Genomic DNA, 23,551 nt, shown 5'->3' with positions numbered 1-23,551 from the left:
AAAGCTGATCAGACATGGGGAACAGAATTGTCAGCTGCATCAGCCTTATCTTACAATACCTGAGCTTTGCCTCCCCCAGCTGCTGTGCTGCATGAACACATACCTCCAAAGTGCTCTAAGTGGACATGCTGCTCCTTGGTTATCTTTTGAAATGGCTGAAGTCCCTGGCAGAGAAATACTTGCCACATTGGCACATGTGGCAACCTCTTCCCTAAGGTAACAAACCAATTCTGTGTGTCAACATCTGCAGCTTTGCCTGGACACTGTATCACACCAACAGCGCTGCAGCCAAGGAGAGGCAATCTTGTGTCTATTACTTCTGTCTCCAAGAAGGCGCAGTCCCTAACAGCCACGCACAGCGGCACTGTAAGTAACAATCATGGCCACTGTACTCTGCGTGGGGAGGAACAAGGTGTTCTTGTACCTTGCTGTTGCCAGATAGACTACTGGATAAAAGCTGGGGTTCACTGGCCTGGATTCCCCTTTTATTAAGCTGCTGCTCTTTTCTCAGCAGTGGGCTCAATAGCTCACCTCTTAAGCCTTTACTTCTGGCCTCAGAGGAGTAACGCATTAACCCTCCAGCTAGGGCCTGTTTCACATACTGAGAAGAGTAATTTTAAACATAAAGTGTTAACCGTGCTCTCCCCGCTGCTCAAAGTAGGGCAGGCTATTCCAAATCCTGCCTGCAAGTAAAAGTCAAAGCGTAACACACCATTAATACTCAAGAATGTGATTTGCACTCCATGCCCCAGGGCACTGTCAGAGGCAGCAGCCCTTCCTAATGGCGGGGAAAGGCTCCACATGCACATTCTCTGCTCCTGCTCATTTGTCCAGTTGTTTTGGCTTGACGAGAGATGACATCATGGCACACGTTGGAGCACCACACATCCCAAGGGCACTGGCTCTCAGCTCCAGCTGGAGTTCTGCAGTTCCTCTCGGAGCCAGGTTGGAAGGGGCTGCCCAAGTCTGTTCATCAGCTTGGATAATTCAATATTGTGCTCCCGGTAGAAGTCTCTTAGGAACAGCCGTGACTGTGTGGAAAATACAGACCACATTAGCATGAAAGAGAATGTTACCCTCGATACGTGTTCCATAGGTCATCTAGGACATAGGTGTTAGGGAAATCCAGGCTGGTTTTCTGGGATGTTTCTACCTCTCTTGCTGACAACAGATTTGAGACAGTTAGTTACTCACCGAGGAATCCATATCAGGGTATTTTCTTCCTTTACTCTTTCCTAGGCATTTAGTCTTTCCTCCATCTAGCAGCTGGCACCAAAATCCTTTTGCTTCATCAAATCTGAAAAAGATGCTTGTCTTTAAGAGAGATGGCCACATGCCCGATTAGCAGCAGCAGAAATTAAGTAACTCTAGAGGTATTTCCCACTTCAATGCTTTACAAATTGGGTTTGGCTTTTATTTACTTGTAGTGTATTGGTTCCCTTTTTTTTAGCACTTGCCTACTTTGACAAGAAATCCATTACAACCGTGACTGTTTCAGCTTTATGCAAATTTCAGAGGTAACAGGGTGTTACAATATTTGTCTGTTAAGCTTGGGCAGGGGGATAATAATGTTTTAGTGTATGTAAATTCTTTCTTTTAAATCTCCTTGTTATAGTTGAGATGTATTAGAAAATCCCCCAACCGTTTAAAAAGTCGGTGTTTCTTTTCTTGCTAAAACACAGGTATAAGGCAATGCTGGGAAGCATGTCTGGGACTAGTCTGTTCTGTCCCCTCAGTTGGCCAAAGGTGAGCTTGAGGTCTGAGAGCTTTGGTCTCTACCAAACTCTGAGGCAAGCTGACCAATACCCTTTCTTTTCTGACCCTGGCTGAAGGTACCAGCCAGCGCCACTGCTGCAGATAGTCCATTTATACCATCACCACATGCGCTTCAGCAAGTAAGGCTTTAGGGTAACCCCTGACATTTCTCTAAATCTGCCCTGCCCTGGGGAGCCATGTGCCACCCCCGTGCAAAACAGCTGGAGGAGGAGAACTGAACTGATTCTCCTCTCTTTACTGTTAAAGGAAGGGCAATGGCCCTATGCCTACGCACCCGCGCACCATCCACTACCCTCAGCTAGCATAGGCTGTGATAGCAAAGGAAATGTGAACACACAGGTTTCAGCTGAAAAGAACAATACTGAGGATCTCCAGTGGGCTTGCAGAGTTTCCACTGAAGAGTGATGTGGCCACAGTTCACCTTCAGCTAGCACTTAATGTATTCAGATTAACTGCACTTGCACTGTGGGCAAGATCACACAGTAAAAAGCTCAGTAATGTCCTTCAACTTAGCAGCAGTGGGGTAGTGCCTCTGCTAACACTTCCTCAGGTAGTTCTGGGCACCTGTCAACTCCATGTCTTCTGTAATAAGCAGCTCTTTACCTCAAAACTGCGCTGTGTTCCTAATCTAGTTGAAGAGACGAGCAGCTTGTCACGCGTATTTTATCATACCTCCTCTGCTTTCTGTCAGATATAGGTATAACACAAAGCATAAGGAGCACTAATAATTCCAGCATCTTTTCTGAAACCCCAAAGACCAAATGGAAAACATCGTAAATACTGTTGTGAGCAACTTCATGCTTTTACATGACAGTGCCAAAAAACACCCTTTCTATCATTTCTGGAAAGACTAAGCTATGACTCTAGTCTCAGCGTAGCATCTCAGGCTATCTGAACCTAATTTTAGGGTTAGGCATACCTCTGAAACCTCGGCAGGTCTTGCAGTCAGAGATAAGTAGTATTCTTCCAATCAAATGCTCACTAGTAGCACACTTGCCTAAGAAAGCGTCCTCCCAAAACCAATTTACCTACCTGAGGGCCTGGGTGTAGTTGAAGAGTGGTGTGACTCCCAAGAACTTCTGGATGTTGTCCATTACAGAGGCAGGGTTGTGTCTCAGCTCCTGGCCATCCACAATGAGAAGCTGAAAAGACAGCAGCCACTTTAGCCTCTGACAGCTTGTGCTGAATGACACCTATGAGCTTCCTGGCTCTCAAAACCACCCCTGGCCTTTGTGCCCGTCAGTAAAGGCCACCAAAGCCTGTTTATTCTAGAACACAGTGGGGGGATGTGGCCCTGTGTGTCACCACAGACAGAAGTTATGATATGGGCCACAAGTACCGTAAGACAGTAGATGATGACAGGCTTCGTTTAGATTTGCCTTTGGCCACACCCCATCTCACTGAGCATTAAGGCCCAGCAGTAGCATGATTTACAGATTGTCTCTGGAAACCTCATGTATTCTTTTTCAGTGTCAGCAGCCGTTGTGCTAAGTACTCTTCTGTAACTTGTGATTATTCTCCCGCTATGTGTATGATAGACAATAAGGAACAACATTTGTGCTAATAAATTACCTGTTCCAAAGAACACAACAGAAAAAAGATCACGTGAACTGAAGTCTGGGGAAGGGCCCCTGACCCATAGTAAGTACAAGGGTGGTGTATCTGGCTCTATCATTCCTCACAGCAGTAACCTCCAGGAATAGTAAGGCAATGAGACACGAGCCCAAGAAAGTTTTCCCGTGTCTCTTTTAGTCTTGGCAGATCTATCATGTACAGTTTAGGCTACTGCTTTGGCAGAGAATAAGAGACTAAACGGGCATTATGAGACTGCTGGATTACAGGCTGGCTGAGGGTAAGCCCACCAGCAGAAAGGAACGTGAAAAAACACATCCCGACTCGTCGTGTATTAGGCAGTTTTTAGAGACAGAAATGGTCTGGTTTTGCAAATTTATACATAAAACACAGAATCCTGACATCTCTGCAGTGAAATTTCCCTCCAGCAGACAGCTAAAGGTTTCACAACTCGTGAACTAATGGCAGAGTCCAAGAGCCTCTCTTCAAAGCAGCGAAACCACAGCAAGTAGCTGAACACCTACTGGGCCTGAAGAGGGTCCCTGGACTGCAGGCTGCCAAGATGAAAAGAAGGGAGTGCCAACACTGCTGTTCTTGCTGAACTTGCGCAGCTCTCTGGGAGATCACAGTATCCTCTTGCACTCATTTACTTTTACAAACACAGTAAAGTGCTAAATTGGAGTATTCAAGCCTGATTTCCTACCAGCTCATAACAGGAGGAAGCAAGTGGTGGCTCTTGTTCCAAAAGACAAGACAGAAGGTGAAATGAAAACAATGGGGCAGGGGGAGAGCACGTGCATGTGTTACAAGTTTGTTCTCCTCTCCGCTAAACCTACAAGGGGCTCCAAGAGAGCCTCTACTGCCAAACCTCTTACCTGCCCAGAGGGGTAGTAGGTTAGCCAGCGCTCTAGGTGAGCTGAATACCAGCCAGGGAGCAGGCATCGGCTTTGCAGGTTGCGCAGTTCCTGAGGGGCCTGGGATTTCGCAGAGATCACTTGGTAGAAGGTGTAATTGAGCGCCACAGGGTCATTGTGAGCACGCTGGTGCTGAAAACCGTAAGCTGAATTTAGGAGCAGGAACACAAAATTCCACTTTACGCTTCTCTCTGCAGACCCCGCTGACTCAGCACAACCACCCACCAATACCTTTGTATGTAACTCTGTCCACACTCTGCAGGCAGCCTGCATCACCTCCCCTGGCACCCCCTATTGAAATGGATCCGTGGCTTTCTGCCTCATCCCACTGGAACATCTCTCTGGCCCTCACCTGCAGGACAGTGCAGGGAAGTTACCTGGTACCACGAATAGGCTCGGTCTGCAGGGTTGATCAGAACAGTAATGATTTTGGCTCGAGGAAGCAGGGCTGCACCACGTTTTGGTACCACCTCTGTGTCAAAGTAATTGGCACTCTTCTCAAACATGAAGTCTGTGCTGGCATTGGAGGGGATAGGAAAGAATTCCATGTACCTGCCGAACAGATGGGATGCTGGTGAGCACCATGGCCCAACGAAGAAATGGCACATGACAAAACGATGTCCTTGCTCCTCTTCAACAGACACAGTTCACAGAACAGCTGCACCTCCCCAGTAATGCAACGAATGGGCAAACGGGTGCAGAGCTGGCAGCGGCATGACTTGGAAAGGGGTGGTGGAGCACAACATAGAAAGTTGGAGGTGATAAAAGGGTAAGAAAGTATTTTGCTGAGAGTGTGTTCCTCAAGTCCTTGGGCAGCGGAAGGAAAAGGCTGAGGGTAGGGTACTACTTGCAAGCTCTAGCAGAAAAGAGGTTTTGTCCAAGAGTAAGGCCAGAATCGGCTGCCTGCCCCGCCACTGACCGCTTGTTTAAACCCGTCTAAATCATTGTCTCTCTGTACCTCAGTCCACAGCCGAGACACAGGGTCAAGAGCTCTGCTCTGCCTCATAGCAGCTTGTTAAATTAGTAACGTGGGAACTGTAAGACATTTGAGTAACTGTAGGGTAGAGGGTAATGGGGGGACAGGGCGCTGTAAAGCACTGGAAGACTGGTCTCTGCTGAAATTTAAGCTGTACAACAAACCCAAATTCTGCGCTAAACATGAAAATTCTGAGTGTAGCATCACATGCAAGAAGAGATCAAGTTGGATGACTTCTCCAGGGGATGCAAATAAAAGCCTAACTTTCTAGGCCCATCTGTTAGCTAGTACAACTGCTCTGTGGTACTTGACTCACATGAGCTTCACTCAAGTACCAACCACCTTCCAATATTTTTCAACAGTCCTTTAAATGATCAGAGGAGTCAGACAAAATCTCCCACAGCTCACGGGCAAAGAAATCCCATGGCAGAATGCCTTACTGCCACACAGCCGTCCCTCAGAGCCACACATGAGGCAGTGTAGTGCCACGGTCAACCCGAAGTTAATGCTTCGAGCAAGAAACACCTTTAAAATTTCTCTGCCTGGAACCAGTGGCATAATAGTGCCAGGGTGACACTAGTATTTCCCTGCCAGGTGGAAACACTATCATAATTGTACACTTTTACAGGTGAAGACCGGGGTATGCATGTGGACACTGGAGCCAGTGCAAGGAATGCAGCACCAGCTCTCGGTCTAAAGGGCCCAGAACAACACGTTGTAGGGAGGTTATCCCCTCTGTGCTCTGTGTCTTAACTCGGAAACCACAAAGAACTTTTTAATAAGCACATTGTTGTCTGTTTTGCACGTCAAAGGAGAAGAAACCTCATAACAGCAAGTGCATTCAACAAAGACTCTGAATTTTTAAAGCTAAATCACAGCTTGAAATCTCCTGGTGAACAGTCACTAAAATCAGAAACTACCTGTCCTGCTCCTGGGACTAAGCGGTTGGGTTAGCGGGAGAAGAGAGAACATGCGCTGAGCAACAGCAATGAAAATAGCTGTTCAGGAACAGAGAAGCTACTAAGGGGGCTGAGGTGAACCTACAGAGAAACTCAGGGGAAGACAACATGGGCACACCTTAGAAGAACACGCATCAGGATTCTTACCAATCGATTCCTTTATGATAGTTGGGTCCATTAAAAAACTGAATCTCCTCAAAGGTGGATGGACTTGGGAAGTTACTGGTGACAGCTGGATGCATGGTCAAGAAGAAGTGCACAGCTGTTGTGCCTGCAACAGGAACCAATTAACGGGACCTGGGTCACACATAATGCTTGGCTGAATGCAAGGCTTTACATGACAAAAAACAGGCACACTCCTATCATGTGTGGCTAAGCCACTCCTTAACTCAGCAGATTAGAACAGCAGTGACATCAAGCACTTTGGGATTGAACTTGACTCAGCAGTTCAATCCCACGTTTCAGCTCCTGCAGCTGATTTAAGTAACCTCCTTAACATGACAGCTGTGACCCAAGTCAGCTATCTTGTGTTCTTACTGTGGCTGGGCTACCCCCACACCTTTTTTCCCTGGTGGCACAGCCCCACTGTCACATAGCAGAACCCCTACCTGCCAAATGGGAGGTGGCCTGGGCACTGCAGGGCAGCATCAGGTGTTTGCTAGGGACAACACTAGTGTCCTTGCTGTGCCATTGCAAGCAGCCTGGGCTGCAATACAGGAGGGCCCATGCTGCACACACCCCAACAGAGCCTCACAGTGACACTGGCAGGAGACAAGCAGCTTGGCTAGGACAAGCTTCCTCCCGAGACCAGGATCACTCTTTGCTGCGCGTGGTTGGCAGCTGCTGTTTCACTGCACTGCAGAGAAAGCCAAGGTTTGAAGACCTGGCTTTGGCTGAAGAGATTATGTTCTCTTCAGCCTAGAAGGGGCTCCTCAGGACAGTATATAGAGATCGCTATGCCACTGCCAACCACAGTGCCACAGCAGTTAAGAGGTGGCGACAGAGGCCAGACAAAAGAGGATCTCTACCTCCCACTGACAGTGACACGGAGCATGCAGCGGGTACACAGATCTGTCGCAACAGTAACACTAGGGGGCATTCACCGTTACCTTTGCCAAGCGCGTGTGTTAGTCCTGCTGACAGCTTATGTCTTGTGACACAATAAGAAAGGTCACAGTTTCTCTGAGCTTATGTGGAAAAGCCACAACACAACTCTGCAGGTAGGGCTTTTCCCTGCAAATCGGGACTGAGCCAAGCAAAGCGCCAGGGCACAAAGTACTGACAGACTTGCCAGATTTAGGTTAGAGCAAATCTGAGAGTCTCTGAAATGTCCTCTGCAGCCATTTGGCAGCTTGCACAAATGGCAGCCATACAGACCTACAACACAGACCTTTCAGCTCTCCTCTCTGGAGGAATGAGATGGAAGCTGCAATCTATCTTTAGATAAAGTATTCACATTACCAGTTTTCTGAGGTCCCACGATGAGGAACTTGGGGAGTCGATCACATGTTTTCTCTTTGGACCAGATATCCTTGTGCCTCTTATCATCACAGGGATTCTGCAGCACAAGCGATGGGAATAAGCATTACCGCAGGCGCTAATGGAAAGGGGGGGGGGACAAGCTAGGAGGCCAGTCCTCTCGGGAAAATGCTATTAGGATATGAAGAACACTTCACAGCCACACTGCTGCTCTGCCAGGCATCAAGAAGAGTTAAGTAAAAACACAGGGGAAACGTTTTCAAAAGCTCTAAAGTGACATGGGAGCCAAAGTCCCTCTGAGAGTGTTAACCACAGGCCCTGCCCTGTGTAGCCACACTGGGCTGGGCCACCGCGACAGTACAGCTCAGCATTAGTGAACTTCTGGCAGACAGACAACTCTATCACCTCCAGTTAATTTCATCTGCTGATTACCATGCAGGGAGCTGCTGCACTGGGATAAAATGGAATAAACATGTTTTTATTTAATGAACATGAATTCTGCAGTGTGAAATCACTTTACGATTAATCACATTAACATGCCTGCAAGCTCCTTCAGCACCAAACAGGGTTCTTCCTCGCATACTTAACATTTCGCAGCAGCTAGCTCTAATATAAGCCCTTTAACGACCAAAACGCCTGCAAGTCTGCCCCCCAGTCACTTATGACAGCCATCCCTGTCCCTAAGCTCACACCATGACTGTGTCCTACTGCTCCTACTCCCCATCCCTTCCACCTTGCAATTTGCCACCAGCAGCCTCAAGCCACAAAGTTAGTTAAACTTAAAAGCTTTATGCATTACCCCTCTGTGCTCTGGATCAGCAGTCTCAGCACACTTCAAATGTGGGTCATACCTCTTGGAATAGCACTAGGAGCAGCTAACGCTGCCTTCTCACCTGCCACAAGGGATTCTTCTCCTGGGGAAAGATTTCAAAGTACTTTTTTGCAAGTTGGACGGGGGGCAGTGTTTGCAGGCGAAGGTTGGTCCAGCACTGCACAAACTTCACCAGGCTCTCAAAAGTGTACAGTCCCAGACGGTCATTCCCATAGTTGGACAGGTGGGTCATGAAGATGCTGATCTGAAAATAGGAAGGACATGGGATACTGGTAAATCAGGTAACAGTACTGTTTCCTCCTAGCTTGATTCCACTGTCAGCAAGAGGCTGTTCAGGTCTCAGACTGCCCTGGCCGTCTGGGTTGATGAATGTCCGCCTGCTAGGATACAGCAGTGCCTTGATGAAAACATGAAATAAATGTAGCACTTGCAAAACAGGAGGAACTCGGGAGAGGAGGGACACAGAGCTCTCTGTAACCCCTGGGAATGGTGTGGGGGCATGATACCTGAGCCCTGGCTGTCAGTCCAGTTTCAAAACCCTATCCAAGTGGCTCTGGAACATTTAGGGGAACAAGAGTTAGCCAGTGGCTCTCTCCTAGTCAAAACCTTGCAAAGCCTCTTTCATGGGAGAACGGGAGCTTCCCTTCCTCTCTCCGAGGCACAACCAGGGCAACCCTCTAGCTGCAGTGCCAGCTCCAGCAGAAGAGCAGGCCAGGAAGAGGAGCAGCACGCTGCAGTCCAGGGCACGGGGACACAAAGGACAGTTTTCACAGGAGTTGTTTCTAGGCCCAGAGCCTGTCAGCTTGCATTCACTTCAGAGTTCACCTCTCGAGCGTAAAGGAACAACTGGCAATTCACGCTTTAAAATACAAGTGTTCCTGGGGATCTGAACAGGGACTGCAAAGAGACATTGCACTAGGACATTGTCCTAGGAACGGACACCAATTGAGATAAGGTTTTAGCTCGCAAGGGCCTTCAGCATAGGCAGCCCCTGAAAAACGTCCTGCGCCAAGCCTGAGGATGTAAAGCCTTGGGCAAAGTGGCACTGAGCACCCATAGGAGCCCCCACCAGCACTGCAGTGCTCAGCAGCCCGTGTGCTCTCTCTTCTCTCAAGCAGGTACATTTCCCTCCTGCCCGTTTCTCAGTATTTTAACTTTTGGAAAAGAACGCAAAAGACTGCTGTCAGCTTGACTCTGGTGTGTGGCTTTCACAGGTCCCATGGAATTGTGCATCCCAGAGCCAGTAACAAAACAGCACTTTGCCAGACACAAACCAAAAGCAGAACACTAAGGCCAATGGAAGAACGACTATGTGGATGATTTAGCACTCACTACCCAGTGTCTGCTAGTTTAGGGAGGGGAAGAGACCTGTCGCAGTAAGGGCACCCATTGCTGCACAGTTCAGGGCTGAAGCCTGCTGCTGCCAGGTAAGGTCGGCAGGCAACAACAGCTTTCCCTGGCAGGAGGCAGGAATGGCTTTCCCACTCACAGTAGGGGAAGAGCAAAAGGGGGAAGCAGGAGACAGATGGTCTTGGGATGGAGATGTTTGCTGGCACTCAGGTGGTCTGAATTCAGTTTTCTGCCCAGTGTCACCAAGGACTGGTCTCAGTGTGACAAGAGGTACTGATAGATAGTAGCTCTTTGTGCTTAAGCCATCCCCAAGACACTATGAATTGATTTTAAACCTGTCCATAAGGTGCTCACACCCCAGGGTCTTTGGGCAGGCAAGAGGAAACAGTGGTAGGACTCTGGGACACACGGAACATTAAGTGGAGTTAGGGATTTATCATGTTTGTCTGCCTGTGAGTTTTTCACTTCTGGCTTCCTACTGAGCTGACAGAGAGGCCCTGCCAGACAGGCTCTGGCACCTACACTTCAAACAGCAGCGTGTGCTTGGTGCTGTTGTGTAAAAGGATAAGCTAAACACGACACAGCAAAGGATAGAAAGATTTTCCGTGTAATTGCAGGGCTGTGCCATGGAGCACATAAGGCGCCAAAAGGATGCATCTCATCTTGTATTTTGCCCGTTTCTGGGAGACATCAGGAAGGTGACAGCAAAGGGTGGCTCTTCCCTTTGACTTGCTAGTGAAACACACCGAAGAAGAATTTGCTGCACGAAGCACCTGCGTCACTGGTATAAACCAAGTACAGCAGGGAGGATGCGAGTCACCACCTGGGGCCCCTTCAAGATTTCCAGAATAAAAAAAGCCTGCATGTGACCCAGGTTAGCAGCTGTGTCTCAAGATTGACTACATTTGGTAAAATGGCTCACACAGGTAATGCTGTCACCTGCAAACAGTCCCAAGCGCCTGGACTTAGAACACGACAAGACAAACTCAACTAATGAGCCATTTCTCTGTACTTGTGAGCATCTAGTCATGTCCTGTAACACACATGCAGCGTTTAACAAGGCCTGGCAGCTTGCTCTGCCTCATCACAGCTACTGCTGCCAAAACAGCTCTGAGCACTACTTCTGACATAAGCCACACTCAAGTCCCTTCTCTACCTCCCTCCACCCACACCCAGTGACCCTGGGAACTGGCTTGGTAATAACACCTCCCTCCTCTCCCCTTCCCTTCCACTGTCAGCATGCCATGGTTCCCTTCCTTCACACTGAGGAAAGATGAGAAGAAAGGTCACAGAGAGCCTAGCATACAGAAGACAGGAGGGTATGAACACCCTTCCAATATGTAACAAGCAGCTGTGGGCACAGCAGTAAGCTGCCTGCGTAGTGTGCGCAAAAGTTTGCTTCTGGGAAATAGTGACGGGGCACACGGCAGCCTGTCTGCTGAACATCAGCAGCTATTCTCCTTCCTGACATCAGACCTTGTTCACTAGTCAGAAAAATCAAACTACTTCTGTTTGCACTGTGGAGTTAATCATACGCATACAGGCTTGGAGACTCCTGCATGCGTGTATCCACTCAAAGGGAGCTGGAAGCACCAAAAAAGAACTGAAAGAGCCTGGTCCAAGTCTGCTATGGATCACTGCTGGGGCTGCGGGGCTGGCCAGCTTTCTATCAGGTCCGTGAGATGGCTCTATCAGCGAGGGGACGAATGCAAGGGTCTGAGTCACTGTGCAAACACGAGCAAATGAAGAGGAGCTTAGAGCACAGTACTCCACTGCTGACAAAGGGAGAAATGCTCCACTGCCAAAAGGAAGCAGAAGTGTCAATATTGGAAGCATCTGAAGGCGCCTGAAAGAGTTTTAAAAGTCACCACGAAGAGCCGGTAGTAAATCTGGCAAAGAAGCTCAGCCTGTACCTGAGCACAATCTTCCCGAACTTTTTGGATTGCAGGCCACTGCCAGCTGCTTTGACTGTCACATGCTTATCAGCAAATTTTAAGGGGTAGCTCTAGAAAGTATGTTTCTACAAATGCCTTGGCACAGCCTCCTAAACCAGCAATGATCTCTGGATCTGGCAACCGATTTTCCAAGAGAAACCTAGAGCTCTTAAGTTTCACAGTGGCTATTTCTGCAAGCATTCTTTAAGATCTGACAATTATGACATGGGACAAGGTGGAATTCACCCAACATATGGAAAAAGAAGCCCAGAAAAGCTATGGTGACAGAATATGATTCTGTCTGACTGATCAGTCCATACGTAACGCAAAAAGTAGCCTCCTCCTTACTACAGACTTTTAAGCATCAGGTAGATTTGGTTGTGGTGTATAAAGATAACAATTCTGTCTCAGGCAATAGGGACAGAAGGCCAGCTTCCAGACTTCAGGATGGAAGGTTGGCATCCAGACCTGGAAGTATGAATCCCTACAGCTTTTTAGCTAGGGCTGTTTTAGACCCATACAACCTGCAGATCATACACCAAGCCAGAGCTGATCACAAGCTAACGTTCAGGAACACAAGGCCTGTTTGTAAACTACAGCCAGTCTGTGTGATGTACCCAGAGCACACTGCACGGGTCTTTTCACTATCACAGTTCCACTTGTAGGAGCAGAGAGGCACCAAACACTAAGAAAAGCAAGAGACAAGAAAAAATTAAGCTCATTGAGGGAAAAAGCTCGATTTTCTGATTCACTGAGCCTCTACACAGCCCCAACCAAAAGTGGCTAAAGTTGTGTATTCAACCCTGCAATCAAGATGTAAAAGAAGGAGAGAATGAAAGAAAGCATCACAGCGAGCAAAGCCACTGATATTACACAACAAATCCCACAAAAAAGTACTTCATGACTGGGATGAGTACTCCAGGGTCCCACACCTGGGAAGCTAGTAATAAACAACCTACTTTCTCTCAGATCTGCTTGCATGGCTTCTTGCTCATACTCAGGCACTGGTAGAAAAGATGTATAAAGCAGAAGTAAGAAGGTAGAAATTTGGAAGTCATGAGAAGAGAAGAGATTAAACATCACTGTATTCAGGAGTGACTACAGAAGCAGACATTCTAAAATCACTATCTAAACCTGGCAGGGCAATGCCCATCCAGAGAAAGGGACGACAACAGGTGCCAAATCAGCTTTAGTAAGAAACAAATTCAGGCGGGGAACTGAGAAAGTTACTGTACAATCAAAAAGAGCAGCATGACTTTTTTTGCAGGAATGTGAGGGAGTGTGACCTTCGGTTGGAGAGGGCTACAAAGCTTCATCTCCTACTTCTGCCCATTCTGAATTTTCTAAGAGTGACCCCTTTTTTGTGTCTCTTGACACCCAGTACATCTTCCCAGCTCCAACAGGAAGCAAGAAACTCATGTGATTTGCCATTCACAGCTAAGAACTAGGAAGGGACTACAGGGTGTTGAAGGTACTACATTGGCTTGACAGAACTGAGAAGTGTTGAAAGAAATACCTGTGTAAGATTCTGATCTCCCGAAAATGCCTTAGGGTGACAGCTACATCACAAAAGCAGCATGCAGAAATTGTTTCAAGTGTATACATATTGAAAGAAAGGGGAGAACACTCCATAATAAAAGCCAGAGAAAGCAATTATTCTGAACAAAACTCATCAGTGAGCCAGGGGAGAAGCCAACAGGCAGCAGATGTGCGTGGAACAGAAGGAGCCAAGGCACATCTCACTTCTGATTCTTGAAGATGCAGCAGCCTAAGTAACACCCACTCTGTGCTGGGCCATGCTCAGCATATCACCGTGGCTAGTTTCTATCTGTGGAGTGTCAACACTCAATACTGCTGCTTCCTTGGCAGTGTGTAAAGCAAGGCAGCTTTCACTAGCAAGTACCTCCTTGGCCCTCTTTTTTACATCTCCTTAGCATCACACTGAAGATACCCACACCATGATGGGTGGTTATACTGAATCTCCCATAGGCTCTAGTCCTTTCCCACACCAGGCACCATAAGCTGAGACCCCCATATGCTGATTCCCCTTTCAAATGAGCTTACTGGGTTCAGCAGCACCGTCAGGAAGAGTTCACCACCACGAATGCTCTTGTCCAACTCCTTTGAGCCACCGGGATATTCATTATAGAAAATAGTGTGAGTAAAAAGACCACAGGTCTGGCGAGGCAGGACCTGGCAGTATCAGAGAAAAGCAAAGTTAGATAAGAGGCAAATGCATCAGAATCTACATATGAATGTGTCAAATCAGCACTCTGTGGATCAATATAAAGAGTAATGGACATAAGCGACAGGTTCAGAGGACTCTCTTGACATTCCTCCCAACCATTTACTCATCACACTGCAAACAAGTCAGTGGGATCTCAATTTAGTCTTGTTCTTGGTTTTCCTTTCTATCAGTATGGACCTCTGAATTGTACTGAGAAACACAGAAACTGGCTTCAGCCAACTTTTTGCCCTTTGCTTGACTTAATGATTTTGGAAACACTGGTGGTATTAAGATTAGCGTCTCTGATGCAGGTCACTAGGAGACTGTCCCTTGGGCAGGAAAGTGCGGACTGCTCACTCAGCCGTGCTCACCATGATTCCGTTATGGATGAATCCACGTCGGTACCGGGCAGGCCGTAGGTGTGGGTATTCCTCTGTGCTCGTTACTTGGATGCTCCAAACGGATTTCCATGCCTCATAGAGTTGCGTGTGAACAGGATAAACCCCAGAATGATGGGGGGCTACGGCATAGCCCAAGTCTGTGGGAATCCCATGTTCCTGGAAGCAGAATATGCAGCTTTCTCATTCACTATTTAACTAATACTCTTAGTAAGGATCATATTTAACAACAGACTCCAAGTTGGAGCAAGGTGACAGTGTAACATGACAACTCTCCAGACTGGGAAACCTGAAATACTGCTTGTACTTCTTGTTTTAGAACCTTTAGAATCTATAGAAATATAAGGGGGACTCTATAAACAAGGACATTCAGCACTGGTAACAGCTGCTGTAAGAACAGTCTTGTAGCTTGCTGGTGTGACAAATCAGATAAATTCACAGGCCTCAGGTCAAGCTCCTTGGTTACTACAAACTAATCAACAGTGTTAAGTGACACATCTCACTCCCACAATGCCTAAATCTGAGTCACTAGAGGAGGAAAACAAAATTTCCTTAACAGATAGAGAAGGAAAGGAAGATGACAACTGGGATCTGTCTTGTCTCTAGCAATTCAAAGAAAAGCAGACATGAAGCAGGAGACTGTTGAGGGTGAAGATATGGGGCCTGGAGCTATACTAAAATGACAGGAAATATCTGAATTTCATGGTTTTTAATTCCACTGTGTGGTTCTGGTAACAATATGAATGATGACAGCTCTGTCCTGGTGGTATACAATAAAACCAGAGCCCCTAAATGAAGCAACAACCTTCTCCATCCCACTGCCAGCCTGTTTTATGTTAAATATGTGTAATTGTGTTCTGTCTCTCTTTGCAAAAGACTGCACTGTTACTTAACCAGGAAAAGAAGGAGCCTAAATTGTTTCTATAATGCTGCAACTGTGCTCTGAATTCAAGATCATTCCTAATCTGGGTGTGTCATGGGAACACAAGACAGCAGCCTGCTATTCCCAAGGGGATTACCATCAAAAGAACCAAACTAGAGGTGAAGAGGACATTTATTTTCAGAGAAACATGTACACTATATTAAACTCTGGGCTGTACGCATCAAGCAGACATTGTTCCAGCAATGCAGGATGTTCAAGCCTTCCCCCTCCTCTGCCAAAACCCAGGGAATCCCCCCCCTACCCTGACTTCCTAGATAAGTAACTTCCACCAGCATTGTCTGGGGAGGCCAGAAGGAGGGCTGTTAGCACACAGAGCATTTTACATTACCGACCAGGTGACATCCTTACAAAACTGCAGTGAATAAGGATGGAAAAGGAAATGCTTTCTTACTGCCAGAGACTGTAAGTTAATTGGATTTGGATGGTAATACTACAAATTCACACCTCAGCAAACAAGAGCCTTGGGATTTGCACCCTGGAACGCAGCAGCGCTGCCTGGGGCCATGCAGGTGCCAGGAAACACTTCCCATTGCACAGGCAGGCACACGAACGGTGTTTCTTGCCTGAAGACAGCAGGAGCCACGCACCAATTTTAAACTTTCAGAACTGCCTTTCTTAAATGCAGCTGAGTTACTAGACTAGTATTTGGGTTCAGTGGGGTCTGAACAGCAATTCCAGGAGAAGAATGCTTAAGGATTAGTACTGTAAAATAAATAAACTGCAATGCCCCTTACCACAGCAAACTGTTTGTTGAGTTTCATCTGCTCAGCCAGCACAGTGACATTGTGGAAAAGGTGAGGCTGCATGTGACTCCACATGTGAGGGAACCACCAGAACTCCTTCCTGTGTTTGAGCAGCATGTCATCCCCTTCATCTTCCTCATCTGTACCTACAGGGAGCAGAAAAGGAAGCTTAAAAACAAAAGGCAGAAGAGGGGCTCAATGTTTCAAAGCAGTGACTAATCCCCTGCAATACCGAGTTGTTCCAACAGAGAATCATGCTCTCTCTAATGTGTTACACGCACACACACACGGGCCATCCACAGGCGCTGGGACAAGGGGGTACCAGGGGCTTACCTGTGTGGTAGAATTTCCCTGAGAAGCCCAGGTTGAAGGTGAAATTTGGGACTAAAGTTCTCAGCTTGTTCTGCGTGCTCAGTAAAGCCTGTTTGAATGAAAGGAAAAAAGAAATGTTCATATTCAGTTGCTCTGTAACATTTCTCTGTGCTCTGCTGGTGCCCAGTTCAGTCTGAAGAGGTATCACAGGGGATGGGGCTAAGGCACTGTTGCCTGTGGAGTGAAGCAGAGTAGCCAAGTGCTCCACATACCGTGTCTTTACTTGAAACAACCCTGCTGACCTAAATGACTTCAGCCACTTTAAAACCACAGTCAGATGATGCGCTCTCAATGTGAAGGACCCAGAGTGTCTGTGCTAAGGCAAATGGACAATAAATCTGACTTCCAAGTTAGAGATCCCTTACTCTTTCCAGGTTCAACCTCAATGCTCCTCCCTACCTCTCCCATGTTGCCCTTTCTCTGAGCCTATGTGTTAATGAATAGGAGAATGGGGCAGCACATTGTGCACAGTCGAAAGAAGAGAAGTCAATAATATCATAAACAGTAACTAAGTGATCCAAAGGGACAGGGCTTTTGCCTAGAGAGGAGAGGGGGATTCATAGAACTACCCATGCAAGGAGTCCTACCATGGCAGGGAAGTATCCTTGGCTTTGCGTCCCCTGAAAGCGCCAAAATCCCTTTATAGCAGGAAAGTTTCCTGGATTCTGGAAAGAAAACTTGGGGGACCTGCCATTCACAGTCATGACATCTCCTACAGGTTCTCTCTTGCTCACTTGTGTCTGCTTTAAATGTCCAAAGTAATTGCTATAGCCAAAGGGAAGGAGCCTTGTGCCACAAACCCCAAGGTCCAGCACCGTACAGAGTAAGACAGCAGACAGCCTTGACAGAAAAAAACCCACCAGCGGCTCAGTATGTCACAGACAAGTAAGACACTAACTAATTCCAGTCAAATTTCTTGTGATGGAAAACAATAAGAAGAGGGAAGCCCCTGAGATGCAAGCTCTGCTGCTACCTGCATGCTTTGGGGAAAGTGTCACTGGTGCAGCTCCATGTGGAAGAAGTTCTCAATCAAACAGGGACCTGGCAGGAGGGCTGTTAGCAGGTGACAGAGATGATCCTTACCCAGGCAGTTATTTAGATTTTAATAGCTTTTCTAAGAAAACAATGGATCAGTGGCTGCACCGAGGTGAAGGTGATGACCTCTCAACAGCAGACTCGGGCTAGATGCAAATACACAAGCAACTTGGCACATAATACTGGGGAAAGCATACAGACTTTTCAAACTGTGCAGGGGAGATTGGCAGATTCTTTCTGTATCAGCTGCCCGTCCCCAGAAAGCACAAAAGAGCAGCACAACGCTGCCTTCACATGGCTCACGCTCCATAGCCATTGCTTAGGCACACTGCTCCCTAGGTGGTGAACGTGCATTCACAAATGCAGATCCTCATTCAGCGGAGGGACCAGACTTGCACCTACCACTTAAGGGTATCCTGACAAATCACTGCTGTCACTAGTATTTCAAAACAGTGTTGACACTGATCATCACATTAATTTAAAAATGATGACTTCTGTCACTACTTCAATCACCCATCCACTGAAAATGTATCTTAGAGCAAAGAAGTTGAGCAGTTTCATTCCCAAGGCAGGCAGCCCATGACCTTCTCACACACGGCAAGGTGGGAAGACCAGATTATTTCTGCAGTGCTGCAGACATTCTCAGTGCTCTCTTCTGAAGGAACCAGCTTTCAGGCTTTTCCCTAGTGATGCACTTTATTGCCTGTTCCTGCTCGCCATAGCCACGGAACAGTGACATCAAATGCAGCCTGGGACAAATTTCAAAGATCCCAGCTCCTTCATGGCCACATGCCTACCATATCCTCAGCCCAATCCCTCACCCAAGAGTAGTATTTTGAGAAATGTATGGCACATGACATCTCCAGAGCTTATCACAAATGTAGGCAGTGCTTTTAAAAGGTGACATGCCAGCTGTACTGATGGCTGAAGCCTCCTTTGTTGCACGAGATCCAGAATAGGCAATGGGAGGTCCAGTTCCTCTCACGTAAACCTGTAAGGCACAGGGACTCATCCCACGCATCAGGGAGCACAGACTAAGAGCCGCGCATCTCTCTACAGAGAAGCACCTGTCTGCCCAGCTGGATGACAACACCACATCAAATTTGGGACCAGCACCTTGAATGCATTGCCCAGTATCTTAAGACAGGAAAGTGCCACTTTCTTTTCTCATTTCCAGAGCTGTCCCAAGCCTCACCACTTCCCTCTGCTGCCCTGAAAGGCACATCCAGTTCCTCAAGCTTGGGTAGGAAGGTGGAGGGAGGAAAGACAGTGGCTAAGAGGCTTAGCATTCCTCTGCACAGAGGGAGATTTAAAGCCTGGCTGGGGTTACCATGACGACACATCTGCCTGATGATAAATCCCAAAAAGCCCTGCTCCAGCAGGCAGCAACCCTTCGTGTCCGGGGAGGGACCAGAGAGGAACCGTGGGGGTCCCAGAAATTCTGAGACTATCGAGCCCTATGGAGTCCTGCTTTCCTGGCGGGCTTATTGCTAATTGTGTGCCATCCCTCTGCTGATGATGTGTCCTTTTCACAGCCACATCCATAAAGTGGCATGGCATAGATTTGAAGAAATGTCTTTCCCCTCCACAGGATAAAAAAAAGACTAAGGTGCCAAGCAAAATATTTGGAAATTTGTTTCAACAAATTATGCATTCACTGTTCTCCAGCACACTGGTTCAAAGGGGTCTGGGAGCTGTAGCAAGGGGAAACAGTACAGATGTGGGAATAGGCCTGGAAGATGGCACTTCTCTCTGCTCTGACACCTCTGCACTCTGTTTCTCTTTTATAAAGTAGGATGAATATGATAGTACTAATAATATCTTACAGGTGACTCAAGTGGCATTTCATTTGTATCTATAATGTGCTCTGAGATTCTTGAATGAAAGGTAATCAAGAAATGCGGAGTAGGGTATCCGTTAAGATATAAAACAGCTAGCCAGATGCAAACAGATCTTCATGTGCATACTCAAGAAATCTAGTTGCTCATGTGGTATGGGGCAGAAGCCTAGCATTTTAGCTACCCCCCATCTGTAACAAGCAAAGTTGCTTGCCCTAGAAAACTGTCCCTCCAATCCCTCCGAGTATTTGTTTTATATTTTCTAATGATCTTTCATTCCAAAAATCCTTCCAAGATACAGCCAAGCCCACCAAGTAGCCAGAAAGGCCCCTTCCCCAGCTCAGTTTCCTGCTAGAAGGTCAGCAAAGCTCACCCCAGGAAGGAATAGATGGGCTCTCCAGTGCTCTTCCCAGCACTGTCCACCAGAACTCATAAGCCACATCGAGGCCAGACCTGCTTCGTGCTTGTCCATCTATCAGAGAACATCCTCTGCAACTCACAACCTGTATTTTTGGAGGCCTTTAGTACTTGATGGAGGCAGCCACACTGCAGGCCCACGTGACAGACATCTACATCCCAATGCACATTTCCGGACACAATGCAAAGAAAATCTAAACTTCAGTCTGGTATTTGATGCCATTCACTCTAAAATAGGCTTCGTTATAGTCTCAAATGATGATAAATATTTACTTTTAAGCAAATGTTATGGGGAAAAGTTTAAAATTGTGCCTGGTGTTGCAACACATTTAAAAATCTATATAATCTCACTGATGAATCTGCAAAGATTTACTTAACAGTCACTACAAGCTCTTGATGCTATCCAGTGAAAGACAAACTCTCTCAATGGGAGAGTTAAATGGATAAAATTCTGGGAGCAAGGAAGGAATCAGGGGAGCCACAGCACCCTGACTGTACCCTCTTTAGCTTGCTTTGTTAGGACCTAATCCTCTTCTAAGGAGGCATGGTGTCCTTGGCATCACAGTAACACAGGGCTAAACCTTCACACAACTCTGCTTTTTTAACTATTAAATTTTTAACTTCCAAAAGCGTTTGCAGAGATTTTAGCTGTTTCATACAAACCCTAAATATTACCTCCCCTATCTCAGATCCCTCTAAACAGAGCCAAAAGAAAAGGGGGAAATAAGGTTGAGAGTCAGGTGCTAGGGAGAGAGGATACCACGAGTTTAGGAAAACAGTACATGGGCAAATTGAAGAGAAACAGATGATGAAAAATGGAGGAAGAAAGCAGAGTGCTTTGACAGCCTCTTCTCAAATGCTCACGCGAAACATACTAGGAATGTGTTCAGAAACATCTTATTTGTAGAACTGTCCCTGTGGACATTGGGTAGCACATTCTCAAGAGGATTTTCTGCAGTTTTCTCACCACCCAGCAGTAGCACTGGCATGTCTCAAAACAGCATTGTCAGAAGAGAAAGCATTTCATGGTACTGGTATTTCTACATCCCCTACAATGTTAGAATCAGGGAGTTAGAAACTGCTGAATATTTTCATTTCAGGCAAGATCATCCTCTACAATTTAGCAAGGCAAGAGCTGGCTGACAGCCACTCTCACCAGATTCTCTCTTCCATCCTCTCCATTCATAACCCAAAATGAAATGACTGTCCTTGGTTTTCACTTAGCTTGCTCTCAGACTTGCTCACAATCACTGCTCACTATTTATGCCCTTGTAGCGATTACCAGCAAAAGAGGCAAAACCTCATCTACTTAATCTTCTTTCCTCATACCTAAAGACGACAAGGAAGAATCATAAAACCCACAATCCTTTTGCATTAGAAACAGCTTGTCTTTGTTGGCCAGTTCCATGGAGGTTTGGTAAACTCTGAGGATTATGATTTTAGAAGAGACCGAATGTCGAATAACTGAGAAAAGAAGGGATTCTCCAAGATTTTGTTTTGTTAATTACATGCAGCTCAGATCTCTGGTAAAATTTACATGGGAAAAATGTTTTCCCTGTGCAATTTCCAACTGTTTCGCTTCAACTGAGGACTGCAAGCTCCTGCTGCAGCCTTTCAGCAAACAGGAACTCAAGGGTTATCATCTTTAAAGTAAAAGCAAGCACAATTGCGTTTTTGTTTTTAAAGAACAAAGCTATTCAGCCCTCCTTTAAGCATTACAAATAAAAACATTTCTCCTCTCACACAGGACACCTACCATGGGCATGCATTTCGTCAGATTATACTCAGCACTTTCTTTTAATAGTAATTTTATCTGGGAAGCTCTCTGAACATGGACCTGCATATGGCAAACAATGACAAACAGGCTCACTGGGACAGCAGAGTCAATTTTATACCTTCACACAACATCCAATCTTCAAACCACTACCCTGACCACTGTAATCTACGCTTTAAGATAAGGAGCTGTGTGTTGAGATAACAGCCCTGAAACAGAGCTTTCATATAAAAGGCCAAAGAAAACGCCAGCTGTTCTGTCACTATTATTTTCCCTTCTCTCCCCACGGCGAGAGGCTATCAACAAATCCATGTAGTTATTTCTCGCTTTTAAAACATAAAAATTCATTAACCTCTCATGGCTCTGCAATCAAAGACCTTCTTTTAAATGGATAAATCTGGGTTTTATCTGCTTTCCCGAGATGCCCTGCTTACTGATCACAGATTATTCCTCCACTTCACCCTGTTGAAAATGAAACAAAGCATCTTTTGGAATTATGTTGTCTGGGTTTGTTTTTAACATCACTAGAGCAGCCTTTGTTTCCAAGGGCTTTGGCTGCCTACCTCCTGTTTTCTCACGCAGGTCTCTAACCTGCACAAACACTACAGAGGCGAGAATCTCTGCCGGTTTGGACCAGAGGGTGCAGGACCTGCTTTAGGATCAAGATAAGATTGTGATGTTTCAAAAAAAACTTCTCAGAGCATTTCAGCACCTCAAAACACAGGGACACTACAGTGGAATGAAGAATATTTTAGCATTTTCCTTAAGTAAGTATTATATACAACTGTTCCATTCTTCTATACCTGTTTGCTTGAAAACACTTTTTCTATATCCGTTTGCTTAGAGACTTATGGTCAAAGGTGGCCCTAAATTATTAAAGAATGAATCAAGTAAAATAAATAATGGCATGCAATCAGAGTTGCTTCAGGCATGCAGCTTCAAATAAACTGAAAAGATAAAGCTAGCTCCAAACAGAATGCAGGGGTTTCTTTTTCTCTAAGCTAAACTTGGGATCAGAAGTAGAACTTAAAATCTCAAAGACCTGAAAAAATTGAGATGAACTGAGATATGTCTTGCGTGGATGCATAAAACATATATAAAAGGTGGCAAGACTCCTAGTGAGGTGGAAGAGTGCTCTTGGGAACATGTAATGCGTGAGGTTCAGTTCAGGTAAGGGGACACGCATGTACAACAGTATTTGGTTTTATACCTTTGCCTCAAATTTTCTGTGCCCTTGGATGAAAAGTTAAAGGGTGCTTCACTTGAAGTTGTTTTGGGAACATGCTAAGGCAGCTGCTGTCACAGGCTTATCATCATCACAGCTGGTACCCAGGGAACTCCATCCAGAACCTGTCTAAGGGCAAGTGCTAAATGGGGGCCTCAAACCTCTGGGAACAACCTCAGCACACCTGGAGAAACAGGCAATGCACCTGCCTGAATGGCTACAAACCAGAACCGATGGGGAAGATACAAAGGCAAGCCCTTGGCTCCATGAGGCAGCATATGTACACGTATCACAGACTCAGGAAAACACTTTATCACATACTTTTGAGGACACAGAGAATTAGAAGGGGCACTTAGTTTCTTACCTTCTTCCTACTTGTTTTCTCCTTTATCTGCCTCGCTTCCCTCTCCTCCACAAAACATCTCTCTCTGTGCCTTTCCCATATCCTTTCCTAATAGGTCACTGTATTACTCAAGAAATGCCAAGGAAAGCAAACCACAAAGATGGCATCTCTTTTTCCCAATTGTGAGGCCACACAGACGGTTCACATCAAGGCTGGGTCTGAGCATGTTTCCCTGATGAATTTTCGGATATTCCCTGCCTAGGGATGAGGGTTGCTGGCGGAGAATAACTGGGAGGGTGTAACGAAGGGTGAGAGAAAACTCTCTTCCCAATTTGGTAATGTCCTGAAAAGCTAGATGGCTAAAACAGACTATAGCAGTTTACACTACATGAACTGGCCCATAGGTTTGCAATATAATATATACAGCTTTTATATATATATATA

At 46.3% G+C, this 23,551-nt stretch overlaps 1 protein-coding gene across 1 annotated transcript; it reads right to left on the bottom strand.

The window, feature by feature from the left end:
- Positions 1–291: 291 nt before the first annotated feature.
- On the bottom strand, positions 292–16,835 carry NDST2 (N-deacetylase/N-sulfotransferase (heparan glucosaminyl) 2; the record flags this gene model as incomplete). Its single annotated transcript, XM_010297457.1, has 13 exons — positions 292–1,031; positions 1,195–1,297; positions 2,809–2,918; positions 4,224–4,394; positions 4,640–4,814; positions 6,345–6,468; positions 7,659–7,755; positions 8,570–8,752; positions 13,857–13,985; positions 14,391–14,576; positions 16,095–16,249; positions 16,437–16,524; positions 16,819–16,835. Coding segments are annotated over 13 exons (1,664 nt in total), but the record flags the coding sequence as incomplete, so codon positions are not given.
- Between the last annotated feature and the right edge of the window lie 6,716 nt (positions 16,836–23,551).

The sequence above is a fragment of the Phaethon lepturus genome, unplaced genomic scaffold, assembly GCF_000687285.1.
Source record: "Phaethon lepturus isolate BGI_N335 unplaced genomic scaffold, ASM68728v1 scaffold43081, whole genome shotgun sequence".
Lineage (NCBI taxonomy): Eukaryota > Metazoa > Chordata > Aves > Phaethontiformes > Phaethontidae > Phaethon > Phaethon lepturus.
This window is presented reverse-complemented; position numbering and strand designations above follow the sequence as displayed.